General features: G+C 36.8%; 1 protein-coding gene across 4 annotated transcripts in view; it reads right to left on the reverse strand.

Annotated features, from left to right (window-relative positions):
• Positions 1-22338, reverse strand: part of ERC2 (ELKS/RAB6-interacting/CAST family member 2) — a 421289-nt gene that overhangs the window by 331393 nt on the left and 67558 nt on the right. For all 4 annotated transcript variants that reach the window (XM_066195344.1, XM_066195345.1, XM_066195346.1 and 1 more), the window contains exon 4: positions 2318-2392. In XM_066195344.1, the coding sequence (XP_066051441.1) occupies positions 2318-2392 (75 nt within the window). The remainder of the gene's footprint in view (positions 1-2317; positions 2393-22338) is intronic.

The following is a 22338-nucleotide window of genomic DNA, read 5'->3' on the forward strand; positions in this document are numbered from 1 at the left end:
GACAAAAGCTGAAGTGGGGAGGGGCTGGAAGGGGCTGGGTGTTGCGAAGAAAAATGTAAACTGCTTGGAGTCTCTGCGTGGGGGAGTGAATGGCCTGAGACTGCCATATTACAGCTAATCCCCTCCCTCCTTCTACCCTCAACATTGTAGGGAAACAATTCCTTCAATGCTTCATCATTCAAAACAAATGTTCTGCATTTTTTTTCAAAACAAATGCTGTCTGGATTTTTACAATTTAAATTTACTTGAAAACATTCCAAATCAGGAACTTGTAATGAAAACTCTGTTAAATCATGTGGATTTCAGCATCTTACATTTGCCCCTTTTTCTTTTCAATATTAGGCCTACTTTAGACAGGGGCAACCCCAAAGGGGTGTGTGTTCATAGGAACAGAAAGAACTGGGTGCCTCAAAGGCAAAAAGCAGCTTTACATCAGTAGTCCAGCAACAGGATTACAGCCTCACTCACAACAAATGAAAGCCCTTACTATAAAGATCTGATTTTTAAAAAGTGAAACATTGCACCACGCCCACCTCTCCTGGGAATCAAACAGAAAACACTTCAGTGTCTTCAAGGACAGACATTGTCAGGAGCAACTACAGTCATCATATGTGTCATTCATGTGTCCTGTTCTTCTCAAACACTTTTGGTACAGGAAGAGGAACTGAAACTTAAGTTTAACATGTCCTTTACCTTGTTATATAACCCACATGAAAGATCATACATTATTCTAACACATTGCTTTTGTATCCCAGAACTTTTAAATTTATAATTCTGAATATTAATTTCTCGGCCAGTATCTTACTTTCCCATTTACTCAGGATAATGAGCTACTGCAAAAACATAGATTTCATACAAAGGCTTCTGAACTAATATCCAAAGCAAATACACATCCAAAAATGGAATTTTGTAATCAATGTACCTTCTTTGTTACTCATATAATCCAAACAAATTATTATCTATTAAAAGAGAGATACTGTATTTATAAAGTCCTGCTGTTGTTTTAACTGTGTATTTACCACAATGTTCAGACATGCTGAACTCATTTGCTCGTAACAGAAGTCACTGGCAAAATGAGGCCTTTAATTTGCACTTCCTTTTAAGATTGAAATGAAAGACCATCATTAATGAATTTCAGGCAGCATTGCCAACTCACAAATTATCTAGAGTCTCATGAAATTCCTCTTAAAGATGAACATTCCAGACTCATGGAGTTATGCAAAAATAACAGTTTTCACTTTTTAAATTACTATTTTTTTCTTTGTTATTGCAGAGGGGAAAGCCACAACACTTTAGTAATATTATATATCAAAAAGAGTAAACTACAGTCAGGACTAAGAGAGCTGTTTCATCACATCTTGTCATACCTGCTGATGCAACTAATATTTTCCTCAGGCTGGCTGTAAAATTGTGGCCTAATTACAACCAACAGAAGAACTGGTTTTAAAGTTTGAGGAGAAAAACATTTTACATTAGCCAGTTTATTCCACATACTTTCCATCTCCTAAAACATGCACGTACACACCCTAGTCTTTTAAAAAGCAATATTCTGTTTCATTATTCAGCAATGCTACACCTGATTTTTTTAATTTAGAAAACAGACCAGGAGAAATAAATACTAATTATTCCTAGCTACATAACAAAATAAATTGACATGGTAAAGGAAGCATTCAATAACTAAAGAGTAAAAGTCATAAATCAATGCCTGGCAGGCAGCTGAGTGTCACAGTTGCTTGTTCACTCCTCCTCAGTAGGACAGGCAAGAGAACCAGAGGGCAGAAGTCAGAAAACCCTTTGTTTGAGATAAAGCCAGTGTAATATGTAAAGCAAAGCTGTGCACGCAAGCAAAGCAACATATGGAATTCATGCACTACTTCCCACGGGCAGGTAGATGCCTGGTTGTTTTCAGGAGAGCAGGGCTTCATCAGGCACAAGAGTTATTTAGGAAGACAAATGCCGTGACTCTAAATGTCCTCCCTTTCGTTTGCAGAGGCTGAGCATGACATGAGGGTATGGATTATCCCTCTGGTGAATTTGGGTCAGCTGTCCCCGCTGTGCTCCCTCCCAGCCTCTTCTCTACCCCCACCCTACCTGCAGGGTGGGAGCAGAGCAAGAAACTGGGAAAGCTTTAACTCTGTGTAAGCCCTGTTGGACCACAGCTAAAACATCAGCGTGTTATCAACACTGTTTCCAGTGTGACATTCAAAACACAGCACCAGACAGGCTGCTACAGGGAAAATTAACTCCATCCCAGCCATACCAGTACACAACTTCACACAGTAAAAATAACCTAGAGGGGAACATGCAAAGACCATACCTTCATCTCGATGACTGTTTGCAGAGCCTTCGTCTTTGCTGGCTCAGGCTGAAGTTGGGTTCTTCTATGCAATTCCTGTGGAGGGACACGATAGAAATAAGCCTGACGACTCATCTTTCCATTACTTTAATCGCTTACATGAAGTAATTGCAACGAAATAGAAGTGTCATGACAAGAAGCAGGTAACTCAAAGTGCTACAGGTGCTTCCCTGGCTGTAACCCCCCTGCCACCACTGAGCTCCCTATCTTGTGTTACAGTCAACTCTGACAGCACATGCGCTATTTCTGAAACCTCTTATCAATAATTAACGTCAAGCGTGACAACCCAGCAAGGAATTTCTTAGTCTAGATCCAAAGCTGCTGTTGCTGCTTAAACACCAAAACTTTATTTAATTGTTGCTAATTCAAACACTGGTAAGAGTTAAATGCTTTACTGCAGTTTCTTCTTAATTTTTCCTCTAATGTCTGAAATAAGCAATTTAAACACATTATATTCAAATTTGACATTTTAAGGATAATAATTATGTAGTGGGCTGACGCAGCACACGCTACAGAAGCATTTGCATTTCAGTTTTCGCATGTTCATAGTGGTTTTTGTGGATGTTAATCCACAGGCAAAATAAAAACGGATTGCATTAGTTAAGACAAAGTTAACAGTACCAATACATACTGGTCTTTAAAAAACAATAATTTTTAAAAACCCACAAGAGTATGAAGACAGCAGCACTTAGTCTCATGAAACCAGAGTTGTATCTTGATATGATATATCCCAATAAAAAACTCACAAAACTACCTGGAAAAAATGTAGTAAATGACAAAACACTTTCATTTGAGAATTTGGTGATGCTTATTCCCTTTCCATAAACCATCTGAGATGTTTATTTATAAAAAAAACCTGAAACAGGACAGATACAGTCCAATTTCTACTCCTTTGGAGTCCTTCTGCTCTAAAGGACAGGAGTGCCATCCTTAATGTCTTTATGTCCCCGTTCTCTCTTCTGCAGTGCTCCACGTAGCCTCCTGAACTAACCTTGTAGCCATGAAAAAGGTATTTATGCTTGAGACCAAGGAGCTAAGGTCATTCACCTAGGTCTTGCTTACCTTACAACCCACAAGTTTAAAAGTCAGAATTTTATGTATCACAAACCATCGATCAGTTTCTTCTGTGCAGCAACATATTGCTTATCCATCACTGTGAGAAACAACTGTTCTCAAAGACTAAGCAGTAGGAGTAACTTATTGTATCTTATTAAACTAAAGGCTACTGCTAATAAACATCTTTATAAAACAGATTTAAAAAATGTGCAGCCCAATGTATAAAAATAACTGAGACACATTAGTATACCTAACGCTAAGTCTGAACATTTTGTTATTAGATTAAATATATTGCATGTATATATACATAATTTAAACTACCACCAACAGATAACAGTGAACTTATAATTTTGCTTTTATGCATTTTTCAAATGCTTTGGCATTTAGGAAATTGTATCTCTGATTAGACCTTTTTCCTTGTTTTTTTTTTAATTTAAATGTTACTCTCCATATTATAAAAAGAAAGGTCTTTGCAAATCACCTATGCAAGGAATGTCTCAATCACCACCAGCTGTTTGTCTTAGATGAAATAAGTACCTTCACTGCACAAATGTTTTAAAAAAGTAAGAGTATGCAATGAATTTGTCATACAGTTCACAAAAGAATAGCTGGCCAGTCATAGTGGTGATAGTGATCAGATCAGCAAAAATTACAGCTAATTCTAAGACCAGACTTTGCTCCCCAAGGCCATATAAACTGAGCTGGAATATAAACAGGATTCCACACATTGCCCAGGGAGACAAACCAGAGTTTCCACCCCCTTAGCCAAAGATGTATAGACTGCCAAAGATGCGTATTCTGAGATGTCTATCATAGCATGAAGCCTTGCCTCATAATGCTTTTCCTGTTTGCTTTATGAATCAATCTGATGCTGGCTGACTTAAAAGCTTTTCTTCTCTATCCCTGATGGTAAAATGAAGCAGACTTTAGGATTCTGGAGAAGATCAGAAAATGACTCCCACTTTATTATTTTGTGTGGGTTTTCTTCCAATCAGATTCAAATATTTGGAGACTCCCACAAGGCTCAGTTCTTGAATTTATGTTGTTCTATGTATGTGCTTTTTCATTTGGCGTACCTGATTCAGGGGTATACTTTTGGGGTACTAATTTAAGGATATACTTTATAAGCAAGATACCTTACCCTGATTATTTTATTGTCTGAGGTCATCTGGAGGCTTTCATATTTGCCCGAACAGCTAAGCAAGAGATATTCTAGAGATTTCAGAAAGTCCTCATACCCTAAGGAAACCAGATTTTTATCCATTACATCATTTCTGGAATGATGTGTGTTTCTTGTTTTCAATTTCTTTTAATAAAAAGCCCAGGGAGACAAATAAGAAAATGTGGGGGAAAAAAAATCAAAAACTTACCAGGGATCGTTTCATTTAACCTAAACTGTATTGAATGGAATTCTTGATTCTTATGTCCATAAAAAAAATATTGTGTCATCATCTCTGGAACAATCAAAGCCTATACTAAAAATCTCCCAGAGATGCAATCATTTATAAAATTAATTTTATTTATATCCCTCTATATGACACCTGTAAATAGTAATAATTCTGAGTAACCACTTCGCACATGCAAATTAGTGATAATGCTGTGTAACCAAATGCCCACACCTCACATTTCCTGATGTGCTTAGTTGTCAAGGTGATTAACGCACCCACACAAAACTGGCAGGTAATCGGATCTACTTCACATTAAATTTACTTTAATAGTCTTTGCTTTTAGATTAAAATGAGCCTCAGTCTAAACTCGGCCATTGCTTTCTCCTTCCACAATACTAGGTTAGCATCTTGTATAGGCCTCAGAAGTAACTTTAGCACACAATCTTACCACTAACATAAACACCAAAAAATATCCAAAGACAGATAGTATTTATAATCTTAAAATACTGGTGGAAGATGAATTCTACTGTTCAAAAATTGATAAGAAGATATTGCAAGATTTTGTTATTGTTCACTGGTGCTGAAAATCTCCACTACATAGCATAATCTGAACATAATACTAATTACCCAAATAAAACTGTGGTTTTATCCCAAATTCACTAAAAGACACTTCATCCATTGGCTGAAGGAAAAGTCAGGGTGCTGCAAACCGATCCTTCTTTACTCTGTTTCTGACATATTTTATTAAGGTTCCCATGACATCAGTGACTGTGTTGTTCTCATTCAATGATACCAACACTGTCAATGTAGTTCAAGGTTTTACCTTTATTTACACAAAACTGCCTAAAATAATGACACAAAGTGCTAGAAAGGAAATGTTCAGAAAAATAAGCAATTTAGAGATGCTGTGAAACAGTTAGTGTCTGCATTGGAAGAAGAAAGAAAAATTATCAAAGGAGGCAGTAAAAAAACCAGCATGAGAAACCATTGTGACAGTAAATGCAGCTTTCTGCCTTCTTAGACAAAATGTACAAATCTGCAAATCACAGCAGTCAACGCCATAGGAGCTGCTAGTTCTCTCAAACACCCCAAAGCACACTGATTTCATTCTCCTGGAAAATAAAGCCTTGGTACTTCTTCTACAGGATCAGCTTGTCCGAACTTTAAAATTTGGATCAGCAGTATTTTGATATTTCAATCAATCATTTAAGTAAAAGCACAGCACTTTCCTAAAGTGTCTAAACAGTAGTGTTTCTTTAGCCAAAAATACCATTAGAAATACCGATCAAATTCAATTTAACCAGAATACTAGAAAAATGTAACATCCAGGAATTACTTCATTCATAACATACAGACTTATCTGCTGTTCTCTAGTTCTTCACATCTACCCTCAGCCAAAATAGTCTGACAGTAATTTAAATGCAAGTAGATTTAAGAAATCCTGATCAAACTCTCTGTCTTTCTGGAAACCATAAACTGACAACACAAACTTCCCATGTCTGTCTCCAGTGTGTAGGAATAATGAGCTGTGCTATTGGAAAGGATTCTAAAAATCATGTTACCATGAATTTTCTTTAAAAACTTCTCCATTATAGGTATTAGAACTCTGGGAGAACCTGTTAAAGAAATTTTGTCAAATTCCAAAAAATTTCAGAGCTTGAAGAAATGAATATGTGCATATAAGGACATAAAATGAAAAAGCAGAGGAAATATGAAGAGCTGACAGCTACAAAAGTTCTGCAGAGATTTTCTTCGTAAATTAGGTGTATTTAAATTTGTTAAGTTCTGAGAGTTAAGCAAAATACTCAGATGCATGCCTAATTCTCTCTCCATTTGTCATTTTAAATAAAAAGACAAATTTTGGTGAATATGAAACAAATTGCATTAATCAGGGACCACCACCAAACTATAAAACAAAGGTCAATAGTCCATCACAACGGACAAGTCCAGCAATAATCTCAATGGCCTCCTGAACAAGAGTACTACTCTTGAACAATGAGGCTTATACCATCCCTGGCCTACATGAAAAAACCTGGAGAGGTGCAGAAGAGTGTGAGGGAAAAGGAGTTTTTTTACACCAGCATCGAATCGCGAGCCAAAGTACTTCTTCACGATGATCAGACTTCCATTTATTCCTGAACTCATGCCTATAAGAGGGGCTTATGAAGTTTTACTAACATACCTAAAGACAGGCCATGAGGAAAAATAATCTGAGCATTAAGAAACTCAGCTTTTCTTTGACCTGTATGTCAAAAACACCTTAAGCAACCATGAGCGTTGTCATACTGGAAGTTTGTCCTCTGGCAAGAGACCACATACAAAAAGTTTCAAGTGAAAACACGATTTGTATATGGAGCTTGAAATGCATGTGGGACAATTTAGTTTGTAATTGAAAGCACACAGAGTGTTTCCTGAAAGGAGCTACTGAAACTCCACTTTTACCAGAATTCTTGAAAATTTATTTCTTTTCTTTGTAGAAGGAATAAAATTTCTAGGGGATCACTTCTGTTTTGCACAGTATCATTAATCTCTTTTCCTCATACCAAAATTACTTCCCCAAATTGAGGAAAAGGGAAGAGCTATTACTTCACATGGGTTTTCAGAAAAAAAAAAAAACCCTTTGACAATAAACAGTTTTCACCCTTTCCATCGTTTTCTTTAAGAATGCATACCAAACACTTGAGTGTCTCAGTAAAGGAAGGCCATATATTTTTTTGCAGGGGTGATCAATTAGAATCAGAAAACAGACGTTCCAACTGCTGCTTACACGTCCGCAAAGCAAATACACACTAGAAAAAACTTTGCTAAATAACTTTCTCTTTTCAGTGCATATAAAGCTTTAAAACTGCAGGGAAAAATATGCCTTTCTTTTTAAAGATAAATGTTTAAATAGTCATTTATTAGTAACTCAGGTGCACTAAAAAGAGTCACTTAATTTGCAGTAGGACACATAAAAGGAACATTGTTGGGAGTTATAAACCAGGATTTTCAGCTATTTGGTTTTGGGTATAGGGATCTTTCTTTAGAAGACTATCTTTTATTAAAATCACATCTTCAAATCTTAAAATGAAAAATCCTTATTGTAACAAATCCTTTGTGTAATCCATAGTGTTTAAAAAATCCTTATCCAACAAAACCATTATTTAAAGATTTATTTCCACTACCTTCCTCCCATTTAGAAGCCTGAGCACACAAAGAACTTTTAAATAAAGCTGGAAAAGAAAGAAATATCCCATCAGTTTTAGAATAAGAGTAACACTAACCATGGAGTAATAATGGAATTCCACCTTAGGGTGTAACTAAGAATAGACTTCCCTTGCTCCTGCCATCAAAAGCATACAGGCAACGCTTAAAAGGGTGAAGTCACAGCAAAGATTACCAAATACAATCCCAAGATCCAGAACACACAGTAGAGATGCTGCCATGTGCCAGCTCCACTCTTCATAAATAATAAAAAAAACAAAACCATATAAACATGGACGGTACTGTGAGATAGGATTTTACCAGCAGCGCCAACACATACTGCTTGTGGTATTTCTATAGGCTAGTTCACCCAAACAGAGGAAAGCAGTTTTCCAGTAGTTCTTCCCATACTCATACAGCTAACCTCCTGATAGTTTCCTCAAACAAGCTGAAACCTAAGAGTTCTGTCCTAGAAAAACAAAAAGACAAAGGGTGATATCCTGTTAAGTGCTCTCCCCACCTACCAACCTATGCACACACCCAGCAATACTTCTTTAATTTCTGCTCTGCACCAGTGCTCCTCTTCAGCCTGGCTGCAGATGCAAAAACAATTTTCATTATTAAATTAAGAACTTTGTTCTCAAACGGCAGCAAAACAGCCCTGCCAAAACCAGTCACACTCGACAACATGAAGCCAGAAGTACTACGTACTTCACACACTTGCTGCACAGAGCTCTTAAGGTTACTGAAGAATGTGTTAGCTGGTGCCAACATGCACAGACCTTCAAACATGCTGTTCACTTTCCTGGTAGAAATCCTTTTATAAACTTTACATTGATAAAACATCAATCACTGTAAACAACCTGAGCCAACCCAAGGGAGTGCTGGCCCATGTCCATGTTGCAGTAATACTTCAAATAGATGAGCACGGGACTTATTAATTTTGAAAAGCATAGTTGTATCTACTAATGTCCACACTTATTAAAGGATCTACTTTTTTGTTATTATCTTTTCTAACGTATATTTTCATGTCTGTTTTTCCTTGATGTGAACTTGGTGAAATCACTAGCTAAAATAACTTACAAGTTTGATTTTCAGTTCCCTAATTCTTCAGGAAGTGTTTTTATAAATATGGGTGGGTTTTACTTACATGCATTTAAAATTACTGCTAGCTTAGGCTATTTAGTATTTAAACTTAATCAGCAAAGCCAGCAAACAGCAGAGTTAATAAGACTCCAAATGTATAAGTTTATTGGCTCTGTAGTATAGCAAGTTTTTTAAAAATGCAAATAAATTTTTGTGACAATATTCGTGGCGCCCGCCAGCGGCCCATATTGAGACCAATACTATCCAATTGCTCAGTCAGTGGGACTGAGCACAGTCTCAGCAAGCTTGCAGATGACACCAGGCTGAGCAATGCTGTTGGTATTACTGAGGGAAGGGATGGCTGAGCGGGACAGTGACAGGCTGCAGGAATGTGCTCCTGGGAACCTTCACGGGCAAGGTCCTGCACTTGGATGGGGGCAACGCCCAGTATCAGAACAAGCTGGGTGATGAATGAGTGCATTGAGAGCAGCACTGCAGAAAAGGAGCTGGAGACACTTGTAGATGAAAAAGCAGATCTTATTTTGTAACAAAGATTCCAGTTATCATATCATGATGTAACAGAATGTCAAAGCTCTCAGTTAACAAAATGATCTCCCCTAGATATTCAGGGAAATGTCATCCCTACATTCCCAAGTGCTCTATATAGCTGCTAGGTTATGCAAATATATGGCAGAGAGGGACATGAGAGCAGTAACCTCCATAGATCTGACATGGACAATTTTTCAAACAATTTGAGTGACAGGCATGCCTTGGCGGGTGGGCATTTTGGTGGGTTTTTTGGGGGGTTTTTTGGTTTGTTGTTTTGGTTTTTTTAACTGTAAACAGCATACTTTTTTAACCTAAAGCTAAAATTTTATGCTTGGCAAAAGAACTCACCACACCACAACCTCACTAAAAAAAGAAGAAATTAGTTTGCATTGACTTCAATGTAATTAAAAAAAAATCCTATTTTTGGATCTGCTGGAAACTGAATTTAAGGCACCCACAAATTCAATGCAGCTTTGCCTATCAGTTGAGATTTGCCAACCAAGTCAGTCTCTCTCAAGAGAGAAGAGGTAGGGGGTAGCGTCTAAATATTTGAGAATGAAGAACACTTAATTCGCTCTGAAATTACAGGAACATATTAAAATCAGAAAAATAGAGTTGATTGTATATGAGAGTATTGGAGTGAAGCAAGTAACACCAATGTCCTCTACAACAGCCTTGCTGCACAGACTGTGTTATACTACAACTACAGAAAAAGCTGTTCAAGACTCATAGGAAACAACCTGCACAGGTAGTTAATTGAATATGTATCATTCTAAGAAGTTTGCAAAGAGTCTGTTAAAGTGAAGCTCATACATCAGCTCACAATAATTAAAAAAAAAAAAAAAAAAAGAAAATCCACTTAGCACCTGCTCCATTGCCTAGGAAACTAGATTGTTGCTAGGTAACTAGAATCCATCTGTTCAAATTCCTCTTGCAGTCTTCCATTTTTATCAGAACAGAAAAACCCACCCCTGAACTGAAAATATGATCGGGGAAAATAAATAAATAAATAGAACACAACACATTTTATCACTGCATGAAAGATACAACAGATCCTTATCTGTTTTTAAATTCTGGCAGAGTGAGAAGTGTCTGATGTTGTCTCTTAGAAACAACAACACTTCCTATTGCAGATAATTTTTTTTAAGAATGGGAATTTTTTTATTTTATTCCTTTTCCTTACGTCAGGGCAATGCAAGGAGCAAGACACACACAGTCCTCACAGAGTTCAGACTGCATCTTTCCTGTATCTATATGCTGACATGAATACCTACAGACCAGGGTCTGAGGGACAGTTTAAAAACTACTCCCTGTACATCTGTACACAACACTAATGCTGAATACTATAAATACATCCAAACACTTAGTTTTCTCCAGAAATGTAAATCAAAAGAATCTTGACTGAAATTACTGCTATTATCTGTTGTGATTAAAAACATTCCCTAAAGGAGATTCTTTTTGAAAACTTGCAGATCCATACAATGATATTTGCATAGGTTAAGACTGGAAAACTGGCAAATGGAAAAAAATGCATTTGACATAGGATACTAAATTCTGTACAGAAGACACCATGCTGCAAACAGAAGTGGCAGCAATAATCAACCACCGTTATCTATACTTTCCATGTTTTACGTTTTTTTAGGCACTAAACTTACCTCAGTATAGGTATGGGGCTTGGTTTGTTTTGATAACTTTTGGAGTCAATATTGCAGAAGGCCAGAATAGAGCAGGTACAGTTTCAACAAATAAAAGTGCCTTAACATACTGAGAAAAAAAAACTACATGCTATGTATTATCTGATTTCTATATCTTTTCCAACTCAAAACCTTGGAATTACTGCTATTATAAACATCTTTCGTCATATTTGTTTCAAAAGAGAGGTAGAGCCAGCTCAAGGCTTTTCAGAGTAATACTTTGTTTCAGGAGAACTTTATGAAGATGAAGGTTTAATGCTTTCTTCTCTTAGCCAGACTGTCTTTCTTTAGAAGAACAGATTCTCTCTTTTATGTGGAGCATAGCACAATGTAATGCTCATGAACAGCCCAGAAGTACTGCAGGGACTTCAATCCCTACCCCAGGAGGAGCTTTCTCTTTTTTACCATTTCTCCTTTCTCTTGTACATTGGAATTAGAGCTTAACTTACTCAGTCTAAGGCAAGTATGGGATGCATAGACAAGATACCATCCACCTTTTCAAGCTCTGGTTCACACACTGAAGAATATGCAAAAAGCAGAAGGGTTACAGCAGTTAAAAGTTTCAACTTAAGTATTTTAAACTTCCAGAATAAAAATATTCCTCTTCCCTTGCAGGATTTGCATATATTGATCACAATATATCAGATAGATAGATATCACAGTATCAGTTGTTTTCCACAAAATGGGCATTTTTAACCATCGAAGTTGCAAACTTCCCACTGTACGTAGGAAACCAGAACAATTTATTCAGCCCACAGCCTCTTCCTTTCTGCTCAGTGGACAGTTATGCCAGGCTGCACACCACTACCATTGTAATGAAAAACCTGCAACTCATCACTAATCATAAAACCAAATGCACATCCATTTTATTTGTAAAAATACAGACGTTTCCCATCCACAAGCAGACACATCCTGTAACTAAGTCATTCCAACAGCATTTTGATCATCCATTAAATCTACTTCTCATTTTAAAGTGGGGAGGAAGGTGAGAACACACATTTAGTGTTTCAAGCAGACCTAACTCAGCCACCCAGTCTAATGATTGCACAGCCCCAGTAGTCCCACTCAAGAACTATTTCTTCATCAGGACAGTGAAAGACAACTCATGGGTCACCTTACGTGCCAGAAGTAATCAGGATCCACAGTTTTAGGAATTCACAGTGGTGCCTCCTTCCAGGATCAGGAAAACACATGCAGTACTCCCCTTCAGCTGAACAGCCTTAAACAGCACAGGGGATACACTGCACTGCTCCCCGGCGAGTACTAATGGCAATATATTGCTTTTATTTATACAAGTTGGATGAACAAGTCTAACTCATTATTTGTGAAAATACTTCTGAACGAGATAAATTATTTTGATGCCATTTTGATTCAAATAGCTTATGATGCCCATGACAGACAAAAGTCAGTTACACCACTGGTGAGCAGAGATACTTAGAATTCTCAGCATTCTAAAAGACTCTTGTTAAAGTCATTTCAGCCAATAAGCCATTTCTTCAAGGTGTGTCTTACACAAAACATGTTCTGTAGTACAGCTACAAGCTAAAATTCTACTTCAGAACACTTTTTGCCCCTCACAAATGCCAAAAACATAAAATACCAGCAATGTAAATGAGAAAGGATATACAATAATACAAGCAAAATGACCAATAAAAGTGTTGGTTCTTCATTCTAACTACGCGAAAAAGATTGGTTTTATAAAATTGCGTAACTACCTTCAGTTTGACAAGGGAATTTGCAACAACACAGATTGGCGGAAGAATCAGTGTTACTATGGAGATTTGATTTGTAGAGTTTCACTTATAAAGAGCAATTCTCTTTGGAAAACACAATAGGTTGCTAAAGAATCCTTAGCCATAATAAGAAAAGCAAACCTGAAAAATTCTTGATCTCTATTTAGCACTTAATAAATGCATTAACACTTCACAGTCTATATACTGTTGACAAAATTAGCATAACGAAAACTTGTAGGTAAGTGTATACCACATTAATTCCTTTCAGAAATTTATATGACCTGAAACTCAGAATAGAAAACAGAGAAAACTTTAGTCTGTGTGCTGACACGTGGATTGTGGTATGCATAACAAAGGAGAACCAACTTTTTTCTGACTTTTACTTCCAAGTAAGTTTCAAAAAACATCTCATAGACATATTAATAATGTAGCTCTGAAATAGCTGAGCAAAAAGTGCTAAATAAGTGAAAACTACAAAATTCCACTCAACAGTTCCTTGCCAAGTCTCCACCTTAAAGACTAGTATATTTCAGGGGAAGAAATAATTTTCTTTCACCGTTTAGTCTTAAGCCCAGTTATTAGAACATAAATATTAATGCTGTTAACTCCCTTATTATCAAGTTAACAAAAAATTTCTATGCACTAAGGCTGCAATGAGCCATTGCCCCTCACTTAAATATATTTATGGTTCATCCATCCGTCAATTCTTATGCTTTTCTTCTGATACTTCTGTAAGGAGTTAGGCATCTCTTAATGCTGACACCTCTCTTTAGGGATTCTGTAGCTTATACCGACTATTCTTTTCTTTCTGCTCTCCCTTCACACAACAGAGCAACAACTCTTAACCTCAATACCACCTGAAATGTGGTATTTGATTTCACATTTATTTCATATTTCTTTCTTAAAGTTTTTATAGGCTTAGACAAGGTCAGTCCTAACAATTCTTTCAAATGTGGCAGTTTATTTTCTATGCCTTCCGAAACAACCCTGTGAGGAATATGATCTAGGCCTTCTTTACAGAATCACTAGGGAGCTTGAATCTGTCACTGGCTTAAGCACACAGGACAAGTGAATGTGCCACATCTTCAGTCTAGATATAAATGCTATTCATATGCGTTCCACAGTTTTAATTTGCTGCTTAAGCTACATTTAGAAGCTCTCATCAAGTACAGAAAGCACCAAATTGTCACTAAAAGAAAAAAAAAACTCTCTAAAGTTACCCAGCAAGTCTATGAATTGGCAAATTTTCCTTTCCTGTACTTCCTTTAAATACAGCAGTCAGCTAATAACAACCATTACCCAAGCTCTACTGACATCAGATAACAAAGCTTATAAACACAGACATTTTGGCACAAGATAATTCAAAACAAAGAGTTCTCAATAGTTTAAGGGTTAAAAACTGTAAGAGGTGGATTAAAAACAATAAAGGGTAGGTTAACTGTACAGAGAAGAGAAACTGTGTGGAGTAAGAACTGAAACCTAGAGAGTATAAAAAGTTAGCTGGTGGAAAATTGCCAACTACATAACTCTGTTGACATATTACAGAAACAATTTATTTCATAGTTTACTTACTGCATTACTTCTTGGTTAAATACTATCTGGTTATTTACAGCTCTCTATGGACTCTCACAATAGAGTCAGGCAGATTTTCTAGGCCCCTATGTCTTACCACACAGCCTCCATTTTCAAAATCACTTCTTCACATATCGTGCCAATTGATGGACTTATCCCACAAACGTCAAGAATTCTTGGCATCAACTCCTACCCAACAGCAATATCTTCAGGAACAGGTCCACAGTCAGTACCTCAGCATGCTACAGGCTCCCTTTACAGGCATTACTCATTTTCTATTTGGATATTGCTCTGTGCCTTTTTTCAGAAGACTGGATTTCAGAGCTGAACTTTGGCTCTCAGCAGGCCTCTGTGAACCAATGGTTTGAGTCTTTCCTTATTTACAGCAGCACAAGAGTCATTCCAGTCAGTGATATCACCGCAGCAAAGTCATTGAAGATTAAATCATGTGCAAGTCTGTTAAGTATAACCATGAATATGAGAATCTTACTGTATTTAGAGGCAATAAAAAGGAAATGGAAGTAACATTTTCATTTAGTAGGAAACATGCCAAGAAAAAAGCATCATTCTACATTAGATCTCTTATTTCCACTTGCCTCTTTCACTGCTCAAGTCCTCCACATCCCAAATCTCTGTAAACACAGTTTTGGAAATGTGTTATTCTACGAAAAACCTAACGCCAAAGTTTCTTTGCAATTGTAATAAAAACATACTTAAAAATAACTACGTTTTATATGCTTTTATTGTAAGTTCTTCATCTTATTGCATTTGAATGACAGCATTTTCTTTAGAACAGTTTACAACATAAGGACATTTTTATAGAAAAATTGAGTGCAATGTAATCCTTTTCGCAGGCAGCTTCTGATCCTCTTATTATTCATGTTTTCGGCAAGGAAAACGATGGTACACAGCGTGAGCTCCTCACAAGGTGATCTAAGAGAAAGAAGGATACAATGACGGTTTAATTTATTTTACAGAGTAATTAGGTAAAATGATTGTGATTCTGTACTATATTTCATTAATATCTATCACATAGCATTCTAAGAAGCAGTTACTATATAGGCCTCATATCAAATGGGCAGAATTAAAAGCCAAGGAACTGCATCATTACCTGCCTCAATTTAGTCTTTCAGGTTGGGATCATCAATTTCTTTTTCTGACTTTCCTCCTATGCAATGCATTTCCTACCAGATGTTAAGAATCTGCAAGACAGGAAAAGGGAAAAAGAACCCTAAATTGATCTGCAGCTCGTCTCATTATCCAACCCCTTAAAACAAATGTAAACCAAGAAATTAAAATATAATGATAAAGTAAATTTAATTGAAAAATTAGAAAACAAAAATATTCCCAAATACATGCACAAATTGTTAGCTCCATGATCACAAACATAAATACAAGTGTGACTGACAAATAATTCATTCACTAGAGCAAACTTACCACAGAAAGGCTGGTAGGACTTCTGTGATTCACCAGGAAGAATGGGCCACCCTGAGGGCCCCCCTTTAGTTCTTCTGCTACACCCTGATGTTCTCCCCATCTGCAGATGTATGCATACAGAACAATCCCTATATACAGAACAAGCACCATTTTATGGGGTTCTTTTGAATTAATCCATGACTGGTTCACAACATGAGAAAGGGTCAAGTTAATGGGGGTTTTCTTGCTCAGGAACCAGACATGAATATGGTTCAAAATTTTACTTGTTGGTTCTCTTTCCTATCCATAGGAAGAGGAACTGAGTCTCAGTATCTTTCTCTCTTTTCTTGAGCATATTAATGCTACCAAATTTCTATTAGAATAGCTTCTAAAAACAGTTCTTGGAAATTCAGCTCAATTATCACAGCTTAACTGGTTGTAATACATTAGTTTGCAATTATTTATTCACAATAAATAACAGAGGTTAGAATTAAAGAAATTTTGCCACATTGCTGTTTCGCTTATGCATTTCTCAGGGGGCTGACTTTTGTGTTGGTTTGGGATGAGTTTTTTTGAATAATTAAGATTCATATGGATTATTTTTACCTTAGGTTACACAACAGCCTCACTCATGAGGTAGGTCTTTCCTGATAGTCAAATGGGTTTCCCATACTCACACATCAAATATTCCAGGCACAGTGTTTAAACATGGTCATGCTCAATCACCAACATCTAAATACAGATATTTATCTCCATATTTGGCAGTTAATCATTATTTACCTATACCAATCTGAATTGTGAAAGTTTACTTTATCAGCAGATACCAGGTGAAGAAAAAGTGGACTCTGTGCTCCTATTATTAGATTTGCTCCATAAGGTCATTAAATATGGATTGAGGTGACAGTAGACCAGAACTTTCAAGCCTGAATGAGAAGAGACCTTGCCTCAGGGTAAGGCCTAAAGAACACAGCAAGAACTACTCAGACACAGCAGCAATAGCTGGAGAGCAGGCAAATTATTTTCCAGATAACACAACATATACAATTAACCTCATGGGCTTCTTTCGCTATTCAAAGACCCGTGACTTCAGAATCTGAGAAACTCAAATCTAAACCCTACAGTATCTGAATATTCTCACAGCTGGAAGGTGGGATATCTCAAAAGTCTCTCAGAGATTTAATTGTAATTTTTAAATATAGGTATTCTGAATAAAATATTTACATGAAAACTTCCTTGCAACAGTGGAAGGAACTGCAGGTGTCCATCATTTCCTTTCTGCACATGGTCAGAACTGCCTCTAATACTGCCAATATTAAGAAGCGAAGTGTTTGCTCAAAATTGAAATATATCTGAATTACAGAACATTCTTTGTCTTCCTCTTGGAACTCAGGTAAATGAGGATGTTCAGTGTTCTGCCCTTCCATTCTTGAGTGGCTCAGCTCAGTACGCTTGGACTGACTACCTTCACTAGGGCTGGACATCCTCAAATATCTACCTGGGAAACAGAAGATTGCCATGAATGCAGAGCTTCTGTCAAACTGCTCGAAAGCTACTGAGTTTTCTTCCCAGTAATTCTGAAAAAATCCCAAGGTTCTATGGAAAAAGCATTTACCATTTTAGTAGAGTTTGAGGACTAGGATTCTCATGGTATATTGAAATATTACAAAGAAAATTCTCCCCTCAGTTTTTGCAGATTGCAAGAGTTTTGCACATTTTTTAAGCACAAATGTTGAATTTCCACATGAATACATATAAAACTCACTGGGCTTCAAAGGTCCAGGCCCTGAACGTGTCTTGTATGGTCTTTATTTTCTAAAATTTATTTCTCAAATTTTGCTCAGTGTCCCTCAACCATAAAGAAATTAAGATCATATCCTATTTAGTTCCAACTACCCTAAAATACTAGCAGAGCCAAAGAAGCCAAGCAAAATCTCGAACAGGTACATCTCGCTTCTACTTCTCAGACCACTTCTCTGGCAATATTACAGGAAAACAAGGCATCTTGAATATTCTAAGTTACGAAATAAGATTTTGTCAAGACTTTAAACAAAATCATAAGAACAACACTGTTCAAAGGGTTTGCCTTCATCAGAAAAAAAAACTGCTGATATTTTAATGCCAGTAATTTCCAACAGAAAACATTTAACAGAAAGCAGTCTGGGTACTGCTCAGGTTACAAGTGAATGTATTTTATACTTAAGCTTTTGCATTACTGTAACACATTATCTCATATAATTAGATTTTTCCAAAACCTCTACAAAATGAACTTCCCACATGCTCTGGATTTTTGTTTAGGAAACAAACATGGTGTGCATGAACTAAACAATGCATTATAGTAATAGGAATTATGGAAGAGCAACACTACAGCCTAATGGCCTATAGAAATAGTTCCGTAAAACCATCATTATCTCTAGCACAATATGTCTTAAACATACTACAGACTTCTAGTTTTGATCTTTATAGCAAAAAGAAAGGGCATAGATGAAAAAGTCCATCCAATATAAACTCCCAAAATGTCCTCAGTACTAACTCCCTAGCTCCAAAGCTATTCTTCTGCTGCTATGATAATGTACAAACAGTCTAAAAGTCAGTGAAGAACTTGTATTTTTCACATGCCACCCACCAAACTGCAGTATAAGACTTTTCTCAGTTACTTTCTGATATTTTTGCCTTTCCCGTTTTCTTGCTATTAAGCAATGAACAGATGGGCCACTAAAAAATAAATAAATAAATCACAGTCCATACTGTAGTAGTCCATGAGCTACTAAAAAAAAGTTTAAAATCACCCTTTAATTCAGTGCTATTTTATCTTAACACTTAAAGCAAGACAGACTTTCTTTCACTAAAAAGTCAAAGAATTGCTTGCTCATTTAACCCCAACTGAGAACACAAACAAGAAAGTTAGATTTGATTTCTCAGTGCATTAAATTAGACAAGATTAACAGATTCATATATAAGCACAATATATTTTAGCTCAGCTGTTATGGTACAATGACATCTAAAACAGCTTTTGACATGTGCTTTCAAGACAAAGCAATATATTGCTTCCAGTTATCACCTGTAGCGTTGACAATTATGAAAAATTAATGACACCTCATTATTTTCCCTCCTTCCTCCACAATCAATCATTAATTCAGTCCCTTTTCAAGAAATCCCCAACCAGTCCCTGAAAAATCCCAAAGAACTTTGTTCTTTACAGGTCGTTTCCTGCTTTTTCATCTTGCTGGTTTCCAGGTTAGGTGAGAGACTGTCTCTGAGTGTGACAACATCTAAAATCTCGTCCTTCAGGAACTTGCCAGCAACAAGAAATACAAGTGTAATGAAATAATGACTTCCAGTTCTGTCATCACATTGAACAATCCCAACACAAATTACTTTGTTCAGGTACCAGAGTGCAGAAATCCTCTCTTAATAAACTGGTTTAACACAGCTGAGAATACAATGAAAACTTTAAAAGATATTTCCTTTTCCTAGCAAGCTTTTGATAGGCTGTTCACTCAAGAAAGCATTGGAAAAACTATTTTCTGAAGTACATCTCCACGACTGCCAGGTGCTCTGTAAGAGACTACACAATTACAACAAGCTCTGTGTATGTATCACCTCTCCTCCACAGGAAGTGTCAATTTTTAAATTTATTTTTACACCAAGAATCAGGTTGTGTAGTGCTTCAAGTCTTAAATACTGAAAGGTACAGTTAAGAAATCCAGAGCTCTGAAGGCATGCAAAAGACAGAATTAGTGCAAAATATAGACAGTACAATTTTATTTCTGAAAACAAAATAGGTGTTCTATAGAGAATTACATCGTACACTCAAAACATTTTTTTCGTTCTAACATTTATATAAATTTAATTGTGTGACTAAAGAAAAGTTACTTTTGCATTTGGAAATGTTCATGAAAGAAGCATTGGTATTATGGCTGTCTCAGAATTATTAGAAAACACTTATGGATGCAGTAAACACAAGTTTGAAATTACACTGGAGAAAAAAATAAAATACTTGTCTAAAAATATCTTTAAAAGAATATTTGACTGTCTTCAAAATCCAGCTTTTTCATGAGACATTTCACACAGTACTCCTCTCATGCAAGAGAACTAATACAAATCATCCCCCAAAACATTTTTCCAGATCCACCAATACCACAAATATCACTTTATATAAGATGCTATATATGGTCATAAAACACTATATTCCTGTAACCAAGAAATGCACTTGGAAAAGAAAGATCCATAGTCTGAACATTGGCATGGATTTAGTGTACCCTGTTTGTATTTATCTAGATGCAGCTGTCATTCCCAAATAATCGTTTTTTGAGGAGGCTGGGAAATAAGTGAAGTCCAAGCTGTGCAGCCAGGCAGGTGTGAGAGCCAGGCAGCCACACAAAGTTACTGCCGTGCTTCACACACTTGGAACAGTTAAAACAGCTGCCACTTCTTCTGCACCTGCATCAGGGCCATACTCCCAGCATGAAAGAAGGAAGAACAAGGCATGACTGCTGCTGATCTTTGTGCCCCAAGTGCAGATGAGAGTGGAGGGGGGTGCGAAGTTGAATACAGAAAGGGCCAAAACCCCTCCAAGAAATCCAATGGACAGACAAGCTGGTAAACTTTGCTTTTTCCAAGTTGCTTGTCCTGGTGTTTCCTTCTCAGTGAACTCCAAGCACTATGTAACACTTCAGGAAAGAAAAGTTCTGAATGTATTCAGAGACAAATACCTAACAGTAATTCAGAGGGTATTCAGAGGGACAGTAAAATTTTTAAGCTGTTCCTAGGACTAACAGTTCCGGGAAGAAGAGCTCCAAACCTTCAAACAAAAAGGCTTTTCTGATATCTAAAAGTGCCAAGTAGTTATCTCATTTTTTTCAATGTGTCTCAAAAGGAATACAGATTAACATATAAGCTGATTAAATGTGTAATTCTGAAACTTGTCTTGGACAAAAAAATTGAGTACAGCTTCATCACAATCACCTGATGATAAGACATAGTAAACACCAAAGTGACCCAGAAGTCTCACAGAAAATTCTCAATTGTTTCAGCCTGATACCAGCTGATACTGAATTCCTCCTTCAAAGTGAAATGGAAAAGGGATGGTAGACAAAACTTCAGTACATCAGATCTGGAATATTTAACTCAGCTCTGAAAAATAAGGGGAGGACGTTCTTGTGGAAAGAGAATTCTTTCATAAAGCTGTGAGTCACTGCAACCTCAAGTTGCAGCAGTCCAGTGCAAGACCAGAAACACTAATGACTGCCAAGTTTACGATAATTTTGACGTGGAGGGAACACAGTTAAATAAATTTAGCTATCCTAATGGCAAATGCAATTATTCGAATCATGTATAAACCCTATTTCAATCTGACACAACAGGCTTTCTTCAAAAATTCCATCATGCTGTAAATTGCCTAAATTTTGCTTTCCTGTAGAAAATATATAGAAAAAAAAAAAAAGCATAACTCCTACAGCTGGCAAACTAAATATGTTAAGGCAGCTCTTTTGCTCCTCTTCCCAGGAGAGCTTCTGCTCAAAGTGTCAGCATTTTGTAAATAACTAGTAAGCATTTCACAAATATCACGATGCACATAACCAGTTCCAAACAGTGTTTGGCAGCACTTGTAATTGCACAGCCTACACTTTCTCTTATCTAGGGATTCACCACTGTTATTCTGCCCAATGATTCTAGCAGGAAGAGATCATTGGCAATATTCAAATACATTTGCCATTAGACCTAAAGCTCCACGAAAATTAATGAAAGATGGTTGTGAAGTTCAACCACCATAAATTCATACCCTGGGAGTACTCACGCTCTTAATAATGCATTTGTGGGAATGCACCCCTACACCTGAGCAGGTGCTTCTATATAAGGAAAAAAGTTTCAGTTTACCTTTGAACATGTAAGGAAATTAAACTAGAATTTTCCATAGCCTTCTCATTGTAATTGGCTCAGTGCCACCACAGGGGAACTGGTTGGATCTTTGGGATGTCTCAAAACCTGTAGCTGTTTCCATTGACAGTTTGCCAAAAGAACCCCCCTGCGTCATTCAGTACTTAAGGACGAGCATAGAGGTGCTCTGGGCTTTTTTAGGGTGTCTTAGTAAGATGTCAGAGGTTTCTCTGATATCTGTGCTCAGCTTTTCTTTTGTTTCTGTATCGTTTGCTACTTTGCTTTTATTAAAAACTTTACAAAACACCCCTGAAGAGCGTTCTTGCAATTTTTTTAAGCCAGTCTGAGAAGTGCAGGACACCCTCAAAGACTGAGACATTTTCACGTTGCTCATAACACTCTGGCCACGTGTTAAACAGTATCATGTA

Source organism: Chamaea fasciata, unplaced genomic scaffold (assembly GCF_029207755.1).
Source record: "Chamaea fasciata isolate MVZ Bird 193981 ecotype frontalis unplaced genomic scaffold, bChaFas1.0.hap1 SCAF_13, whole genome shotgun sequence".
Classification (NCBI taxonomy): Eukaryota; Metazoa; Chordata; class Aves; order Passeriformes; family Sylviidae; genus Chamaea; species Chamaea fasciata.